The sequence below is a fragment of the Aphelocoma coerulescens genome, chromosome 3, assembly GCF_041296385.1.
Source record: "Aphelocoma coerulescens isolate FSJ_1873_10779 chromosome 3, UR_Acoe_1.0, whole genome shotgun sequence".
NCBI lineage: Eukaryota > Metazoa > Chordata > Aves > Passeriformes > Corvidae > Aphelocoma > Aphelocoma coerulescens.
This window is the reverse complement of record NC_091016.1, coordinates 18226792-18236236: the sequence shown is the minus strand read 5'-3', so window position 1 is coordinate 18236236 and position 9445 is coordinate 18226792. Positions and strand designations below refer to the sequence as shown.

General features: G+C 51.7%; 1 protein-coding gene across 1 annotated transcript in view; it reads left to right on the top strand.

The window, feature by feature from the left end:
* The first annotated feature begins 2482 nt into the window (after positions 1-2482).
* PARP1 (poly(ADP-ribose) polymerase 1) overlaps positions 2483-9445 on the top strand; it is a 32839-nt gene continuing 25876 nt past the window's right edge. The window contains exons 1-4 of the mRNA XM_069009283.1: positions 2483-2619; positions 6455-6617; positions 7116-7234; positions 7950-8164. Of these exons, the coding sequence (XP_068865384.1) occupies positions 2500-2619; positions 6455-6617; positions 7116-7234; positions 7950-8164 (617 nt within the window). The 5' untranslated portion in view covers positions 2483-2499. The remainder of the gene's footprint in view (positions 2620-6454; positions 6618-7115; positions 7235-7949; positions 8165-9445) is intronic.

Here is a 9445-nt window from a genome sequence, read left to right as displayed (position 1 = left end):
ACTTCTCCTAGCTGCTACCAAAGCATTCCCTGTTTTGTAACAACACTTGGTATCCTCGGAGCTGTTTGTGTTAGCACTGACTCACTGGTCCCCCACTGCCCCAGGAGAGGGAAGGGATGTGCTGTGATCCACGTCACACTTGGGAAGACACAGAGTGAGGCAGCTCTGTTGAGATCAACAGATTTATGAAAGGGACTAACATGATTTGGCAACTCCTGACACCAAAAATCAGGACATTTTGCCTACAGAGGAAATTACACTGCAATAAGGACCATAACAATGTCATTCCTGCTGTGCAGGCGTTCCTGTTTCAAAGCAACGCGCTGGTAGTAGCCAGACAAACTCCTGTGGAATTCTCAAAATAAGGCTGAAAAGGTAAAGTGCCCAGAGCTTTGAGCCTGATCCTTTCAAGCAGTGTTTGAGCTCATTTGTACAGAAGAACCACCTATGCCTTTCATAAAAGAAAATCCCCTAGACCCCATTTTGAATAGTATTAATGTAGTATTCATTCATAACCCCAAAAAAAAAGAGAAAGGTTAAGCTTTGAACAGCCATTTGTTACAGTCACTTTCTTTGCTTGTTTTCATGCTTGCATGCCTGTGAATGTCTGTGTATGGGTCTTCAATGACATCTTACAGATCCTCTGCAAGTGTCTAGGCTGCAAGCTGTGGAGGAGTATTTTGGTGTTTGGACAGGGCTGCCTTTCTTAGGAGTGAGAGTAGCCCCAGCCAGAGGAAACATCAACAAGAAGCCATTTCTCTTTTGCTCAAACACTATAAATAAGTAACATAGAAACAAAATAGGGGGTTTTTTTCAGAGAAACTGGACAAATCCTTAGAAGAAAAATTCCCCCCAGGATGATGGCACACAGGAAATCCCTGAGCCACAAATCTCGTGAGACTGGGAAATATTTGGGAGATCAAGTAGTGCTTGTTTGGCCTTTCTTATGTCAGGTCCTGGCAGAGGCAGGATCAGGGTGAAACAGGCCATTGACTTGACTTAGGACAACTCTTCTGAGTCAATCCTTAATTGTTTGTTACTTGCTTTTCTCTTGGATGTCCTTGGATGGAGCAGGGTGGCAGCAGTTTTGTTGAACTGCGTGAATGCTACTCCACGCTTCTCTGCTGGTCACATTCAAACAGGGCAAACCCCATGGCAAACATGCCAGGCAGTGTGAGGGGCAACCCATCAGGTCATCCAGATGAACTCTCCTGGGTTTTCTCCTCATTTTTTCCCCAGGGCGGAGGGTGGGACCAAATGCACTGATCTGCCTCTGAACCACTGGCGTCTGGGCCAAGACCTCCTGGGAAGGAGTAATTTGCAAGAGCAAAGATTCCGCTGTATGGAGCACTTGGATGTCTGACTGTGTGTTCGCAGCACCATCTAGTGCTTGGCAGAGATTTGTTTTCCTCCTTCCCCAAATCCCCAGTGATGTACCCAGGACCCATCCTTCCCACGCGGAGTCCGCAGGCTGTTGGGGGGCTCGCTGGGAAGGCAAACTCTGCGTTCGTTTGACAGCCTGGAGATGGGCAGCACGGGATAAAAGGTGTGTCAACATCTCAGGTTTGCTGAGATGCTGGTGTGCACCTCCGAGTGACACCTGCACATCCTGCCTTAGTTGAACCTTGTTTTCAGAATCTCTATAAAATTAATGACAAATATTTGGCAAGGGTTTGGAGTAACTTCAGTGCTCTCCTTTTCCATTCTCCAGGGAAGCTGCAGAGCCAATGCCCTCTGCTGATAGTAGAGGATAATTATTTATTGTGTGGTAGAAAAAAATCCCAGATTTTTTATCGAAGTGCTCTTCTTTGATTTTGTCAGCAGCCCCACTGTTATTTCTAGGGGCTGGAGGAAACAGAATCACAGAACTGTCAGGGTTGGAAGGGACCTCTGGAGACCACCCAGTCCAACCCCCCTGCCAAAGGGGAGCAGGTGGCACAAGAACGAGTCCAGGTGGGGTTTGACTTTCTCCAGAAAGGGACTCCACGACCTCTGTGGGCAGCCTGTGCCAGTGCTCTTCCACCCTCATGTAAAGAAGTTCTTCCTCATGTTGGGGTGGAACTTCTTGTGTTTTAGTTTATGGCCATCGCTCCTCGTCCTGTCGCTGGGCACTACCGGAACGCCTATCTGGGAACGGCATCACGCGGCTAATATTTATCTGCGGGAGAGCTGCTGAGCTCAGGTTCTCCCAGGACGCGGGAGCCTGCTCTGTGCGGGGAGCGGGACAGGGATGCAGGGGGACGCGGAGGGCGGCGGCGGGGCTCGAACCCGCGTTCCGCGCGGGGCAGCGCGGCCCCGCACCACAAGACGCGCGGCCGCGCCCGCCTCCCATTGATACACAGGAGGAACCTCCAGGCGCGCTTCATCGATGCCCGAGCGGTAGATCTGCCCGGCCGGCAAGGCGGGAGTGCGCGCTCGGCGCTCGGCTGGCGCTGCCGCGGGCGGGGGCGCGGCGGGCGCGCGGCGCGGGGCGGGGGCGCGGCGGCGGGAGCGGCGGCGATGGCGGAGCCGGCGGAGAAGCTGTACCGGGCCGAGTATGCCAAGAGCGGCCGCGCCTCCTGCAAGAAGTGCGGCGAGAGCATCGCCAAGGACTCGCTGCGCCTGGCGCTCATGGTGCAGGTACCGCGTGCCAGGGCCGGCGCGGGCGGGGGCCGGGCTGAGCTGGCCGCTCCGCTCGGTACCGCCGGCGGCGGGGCCAGCCCGGGGCTCCGCTCCCTCCGCCCGCCGCGGTGCTCCGGAGCCGCTCGGCCGCACCTTTCGATGCCGCGGGGGCGAGCGCAGCCTATTTTTAGCAGAAGCGCCTCCGCTCGCTGTCGTGTCCGCAGCAGCGCCGGTGCCCGGGGCAGCCCCGCTCGCAGCGCTCCCCGGGGCGGGGGGAGCCGCTTCCCCCGCACCCCCGGGCTGCAGGGGCGGCTGGAGGCGAAGCGGTGCAAAGTTCACCGTACGGTGACATGGTGGGGCCGGGGGCGCGCACAGAAGCGCTTTGTTGCCGTCCGGAGGGCGAGGCGAGCTCCGCGGCTCGGCTTTTCCGTGCCCCGGGAAGCGCCTGCCACTCGCAGCGCTCGGTGTCGGGGCCGGGAATCCCCGCTCGGTGGGCGCTTTGCACACGAGACAGAGGAACTGCGGCCCGGAAGGCGTGGGAGGCCTGGGGCAGCCCCAGGATGAGCCGGGCCCGGGTGGTCTCGCAGAGCTGGCTGGCACATGGCAGGCGTGAAACAGCTGAACCGCAATGGGCGAGCGGGCTGCGAGGGCACGGTTTGCTCTCCGCTGCCCTCACGCTGTTATTTGCCTTTTGGGGAAGAGACTGCTCGGCTTTCCTTTGGAAGGAAGGGAAGAGCGCCGTTCTGTATTGGGGGGCTGGGAGCTGTGCACGGACCCGGCATCCCGCCCTGCTGCGGGAGGATGCGGAGGGAATCGCCGCTCTCCTGGGAGGGGGGTGCTTTATCCCCCGTGGCCGCAGCAGGGCAGATGGGAGGGGGCACCTGCAGCGTGCTGGGGGCGGGCTGAGTTTGGGGGTGTTGCTGTGCAAGGTAAGCAAAGGCATATGCGTGTATCTATGGAAGGCGAGCAAGGACGTGGCGTGCGAACGCCAGCGCAAAGCCTTGCGGATGAAGGGGTGCTGTGGCCCCCGGCCGCCCGAGCAGCCGGGGATGTACCTCGCTTGTCCCCCCGGGAGAAGCACCGCTTGTACGGGGCGGGGGGGGAGGAAGGGCCGGTCCCCCCTCGCCCGGGGCTGCGGGGGCCTGCTGGCTGCCGGGCGGGGCTGGCAGGTCTGCCGGGGTTGGAGGCAAAGCTGCTGCCCCGGAGGGGAAATACCTGCCTTTGCCTTTGTTCCCCAGAGCCTCCTTCCCCTGGGAAAGATGTGGGACCGTGCAGTGCCAAGCTGCAGCGTTTGCTCGCACGTGTTCCTGCTGCCTCTCCTTTTGTCTCCCCGGCTGCCCTCAGCCGCTCGCTGGAGCTGCTCCTCCTCCCCTGCTCCGGCTGCTGCTCCTCGGCTTCCTCACGTCTGTTATCCCTTCCTTTCTTGCCCAGCAGTTGAGGCTGATGCGAGGCGTGTTGCCCTTCCTCAGCACCGGGGCCAGGGGTTGTGTTCTGGTTCTCTAGGGTTTCTTTTATGGGGCGATCTCCTGGGGACCGTGACATTCCTCACAGAGCCAGTGCTTTTCATTGCCAGACATCTCCCCAAAGCTGCCGGTCTTACACCAAACACTTGTGTTTTTATTTATTTCCCCCACAACCTCTTGAATTTGCTTGTTTTTTCCTCTGCCCACTGCCAGTTTTTGTACCAGCAGAGCACACCCTGCTGCTGAGCATCACACTGTAAATGCATGAATTTCACCAGAGCACGCGGGCCCCTTGTTTTTACTGGGGAAATCCCCTGCAGAGCAGCCTCTGTGCCAGCGTCAGTGCATCGAGCATTTCTGCAAATTGTGCTGGAGAAATTAAAGGGAGGCCCAGACCAAGTCCTTGGCTGTGTTTACTGTCGGTCCCCACTCCCCCCTCCCTTTTTGTTTTGGTTCCTCAAGTGAAGAGCTCTGAATGACAGTGGGATTCTGAGTGCTTGGCACAGAGCAGGCACCCAGGCCCTGCAGGACCAGCACCAGCTTTGCCTTTTGCTTCCAGCTGGAACCGAGTGGTTTCTGTTATCTGAATGTGCAATATGAAAGTGAATCGGTCCCTTTTTTCCTTAGTTTGTTTAGGAAACTATGGTCTAGAGATAGGTGAGCTGAGAGAAGTTGTGTAAACAAGGCCTAGCCTGCCTGGAGGTTTCAATTTCCACACAGAGAAAAGAGTCTAAAACTCTGTGTAGAGGAGATTACTCACTGCTTCTATGGTTGTCTTAAAGACTGAGCCAGCTCTGCTCTCTTTTGTACACCCCAATGCCTTGAGCCCCAAAAGCTTTTGTGTTACGAACAGCTCTGAGGAGTCCTCCAGGAAAACGCTAGGTAAAAGCCCAGATGGGTCCAACTTTCAGTGCCAAAATTGCATGTGACTTACAGACACATTGAGAGCAACTGCAGGGTGCTGCTATGGTGCTGTGAGGGTAACTGGGTAATCCAAGTCCTGGCTTGTGGGAAGAGTCCATCTGGAAGTAAAAATGTCCTCTTACAGTTTGGGTAGATGGTTGGTTGCAGTTAGGACTCCCAGCTCTCCTGGTTCCATGCTGTGGTCTTCGAAGCCCTTTCCTTCCTGCTCATGCACGAAACTCTGCGGTTGTTTTTGGCTCCCTCCTGGTAGTGAGTGACACATGGAAGGCTTTCCTACGTCGTTAGTTCTGTATCATCAGTAATAATAATTGTACAGCACTGAGTATTATTAGTACAGCAGCTGTTTGTGTGTGTTATTTGGAGCCAAACCACTGAAAGGTTATTTTGCCTGGTGGGTAATTGGAGCGATGCCAGGATGGTACCTGTTGTGTCTGAGTTTTAAACAAGAAGAGCACTCGGAAAACAAGTGCTTGGTGTGGGGCAGGGCACTCTGGAGCTGCACTTTAAGGAGGACTTGGGAGATGCTTCTGTCCTGATCACAGAATCATGGAATAGTTTGGTCTGGAAGGGACCCTGAAGATCATCTCGTTCCAACCCCGTGCTGTGGGCAGGGATGCCCCCACTAGACCTGGTTGTTCAGAGCCCCATCCAACCTGGCCTTGAACACTTCCAGGGATGGGGCTCTGAGCAGCCTTTCCCAGGGCCTCATCACCCTCATCACCCTATCACTACAAGCACTTGTGAAAACTCCCCTCTTCAACTTTCTTGTAGACCCACTTCAGGTACTGGAAAGTGTTATAAGGTCTTCCTGGAGCCTTCTTTTCTCCATGCTGAACATCTCAAAATCTCTCAGCCTGTCTTCACAGAAGAGGTTCTCCAACCCTCTGATCATCTCTGTGGCCTGCTCTTGATCTCTGACTTTATTTGGGTTCTGGTGTTTCCCTTGAATTTTGTCTCCACGTCCTACAGGCCACTCAGGAATTTCTTCAGGCTACAATCCTTGGAGGTGCCCTTTTCATCTTGTGTCTGACATGGATTCTCCAGGATATGGACAGTTTGCTTGAGAAGTGGCTCTCAAAGGGACTGTGGAGTGAGGCCAGCAGCCTCTTGTGCTGCACAGCCTCACAGGGGCTGTGTGAGGCTGTGACCTTTTTTTTTTTTTTTTTCAGTAAAACAGATGGGCTGAGCAGCAGGGCGATGAACTGGTTAAGCTAGCTAAATGCTCCTTCCATGTCTGTCCCTTGTGGGATATCTCTCCAGCAGCTTGTCTGTCTTATTAGATTTTCTTCTTAGACTTTGTCCTAGATAGTACCCATCTCTTGATCTAAAGAAAAATAAAAAAGAAAAAGAAATCGCATGTGTCTACCCACATACTCCTTTTTATCCTGGGCTTTGTTTTTTGTTTTGTTTTTCCCCTTGGTTCTGCTTGAATTATTTCATCTTGGCCTAATGTGCTTTTTTCCTAGTCGCCCATGTTTGATGGCAAAGTCCCTCACTGGCACCACTACAGCTGCTTCTGGAAGCGGGCTCGAATCGTGTCCCACACAGACATTGATGGCTTCCCTGAGCTTCGGTGGGAAGATCAGGAGAAAATCAAGAAAGCCATTGAAACTGGAGGGCCTGGAGGAGGTAGGTGGAATTACTCATGGTGTTTGGAGTTCAGCTGGAACTGTGTTCTCTTTTGTTGGGCTGCTATTATGGTGACTTGATGTCCATGTCCCTTCAGCAAGTGATGTCAGAAGAATTGTTGAGGTGTCTCCTCACTCCAGGGCTAGGATGTTGACAGTATCATCCAGAATGTTAAATCAGTGAGGGGAAAAAGCCAAGTCAGTTGGCAGATATATTGAAAAACATTTCTTGTTATCACAATTGGTGTATTTAGTTTTCATTCTTTAATGTTAGCAGATGCTGTTGTAGTATGTTGTTTTTATGGTACCTTCAGTGCTAGGTTATGGTGGCTCTTTGGTGCTTTTGAGCATGGACTGCTTGTCTTGCTCTGTATTCAAATTCTGGACAAATGAGTGGCTGGAACACCAGAGGTTTATTAATGCAGACTGCTAACAATCTGGGGCAGAGAATAAGGGAATGCATATTAAAGCTGAACTCTGTATTTGCTTTGTTCTCCAGCAAAAGGAGGGGAACAGGAAGGAGGTGGTAAGTCTGAGAAGAGCCTAAATGACTTTGCTGCAGAATATGCCAAGTCTAACAGAAGTACTTGCAAAGGCTGTGAGCAGAAGATAGAAAAGGTAAAAAGTTCTCCCTCTCATCTTTTCTCTCACCAGTTTCAATTCAAACAGCAGCTTTTATAATTGCTTCCTGTCTGTCCTGCATATGGAAAGCACTTGCAGAGCTGCATTTCTCTGAGGAGCAGCTGTGTCCTGGACAGCTGACAGTAAAGGCATCCCTCAGGCATGGTAGCCTGGGCTTCAAGCCTGGTGATCCCTCCTTTCACTTGGGTCTTAGAGCAGGCTGGGAACGCTGCTCACCAGCATTTCTGTGGCAAGACAAACACCACTAACTGCAGCTTTTCCTGCTTGTTGCTGGACTGCAAACCAGCTACTTGTTGGACATCTGAAAAGTAATTTGCAGAAGACAGGGTAAAATCATACTAGCGTTGATGTTTGGGTGGTAGGGACATAAAGTTAATTTTTAGATTTGCTTTTATGAGGCTTGTTCATGAGAGTTTCACTTGGTAAAGCTTACTGGAAGTTGGAATAAAGACAACAGGATTACCCAGTTTGAGTGGATTTTGAACAGAAAACTACCTAAAAAGGTAACTTTTTCAACCTAGCAAGAGTACTGAAGAAAGCAGAGGAACTGTAGTGAGAGGGCTTGAACAAAAGTTGCAGACTTTGATAGAGGAACTGTTACTGTTTTACAGATGTTTAGGTAACTTGTTAACATCCTGCTCCTTCCAGAATGGCCTAACAATTGCTCTTGTGTCACTTTAATCTACCTCAGGGCCAGATCCGGATTTCCAAGAAGATGGTGCATCCCGAAAAGCCCCAGCTGGGAATGATCGATAACTGGTACCACCCGGACTGCTTTGTGAGCCGCCGAGCAGAGCTGGGCTTCCTCCCGGCCTATGGGGCCACCCAGCTGCTGGGTTTCAGCATCTTGAAAGCTGAAGATAAAGAAACTCTGAAGAAGCAGCTTCCAGCCACCAAGAGTGAAGGGTAGGTGGTTAGTGTAAGAAACTGTGTTGTCTGGAGGAGCCATTGCCTTTAAATTACATCCATGATAAATGTTTAGCGATATTGTTGTCTCTGTTATAAGAATATTGGTTGTAGGAGGGTTTGGTTCTTCCTGTGACCTCAGGCAGATGACGACAGAAGTTCCCTGTCCCTGGGAACATGCAGGCCAGTTGCCCCCCGTGACTGCCTTGAGGAAATGCAGAGACCTGCAGCTGTGACTTGGAGGGCTGATGTAGGGCTCTCAACCATAAAATAATGCCTGCATAGTACAGCTGGATACTGGGCTCGGCATCTCCTTGTGTGATACTGTTATCAGCAATGGTTTCTCTCCTCAAACCACTTGTTAGAGAATTGATTTGACATCTCTTGTCTATGAGCTGCTGATCTGTGACAGGCACTGACTCTGATAATGGTGTTTATTGGCCATGTAGTGCTTACACTTGGATGCTTTCGTTTGCTGAGTCTGTTATAGTGTGTCTGAAATTTCATTGCCTTGCATTGAGATTTTCAGTGGAGGCTCTTGACAGAACTTGTACTGACAGAGAAGTGTTTCCAGGTGACTTGTTAGCTTTGTGAATCTTTCTTTGTTAATGAAGGCTTTTGTTACTTGTTCTTGAAATGACCTTGCCTAGAGTCAAACACAAATCTTCATAACACAAACCAGTGTTCCATTGTCCCTGTGGAGGAAGGAGCATAGGGTATATCTGGATCCTACAAATAAGAAAGATCTTGTAATTGGAAAACATTGGGCTTCTCTGTGTATATTTTAGACTGAATTCAGCTTTGCTTTTGCAAGGAGTCACCGTGAAAATGTCCAGTGAGGCTGATGTTTGTTCTGAGAAACTGTGGCCATGTCAAATCTGTGCAGTCTGTCAGTATTGGTCCTTCAGATGTGCAGCTGATGTGTGTGGTGTGCAGTTGCTTGGCAAGCTACTGCTCCAGAAGCATTTGGCAGTGGTGTGGGTGCTGTGGGGAGGGTCCTGCAGTGCCACAGGATGGGGGCTTTGGCCAGAGCCCTGCCAGGTTCTATTCTGTTCACCTCACTCAGCTGAACTGGCAGAGACCAAGAGGATCTGTGTGCATCTGTTAGAGCTTTTCAAGTAGTCCTTTGCTTTTTGTGCTGAGATGCAAGTTCTGCTTTGTCCTAGAACAGAGAGTTTAATAGGGTTATTTGTAGTTTTCTCCCATGTCCTCAGCAAAGCTCTAGAGATTTGACTGTGTAAGTGCTTCTCTTGTCTGTCCTGACTCTGCTTTTCTGGCCCA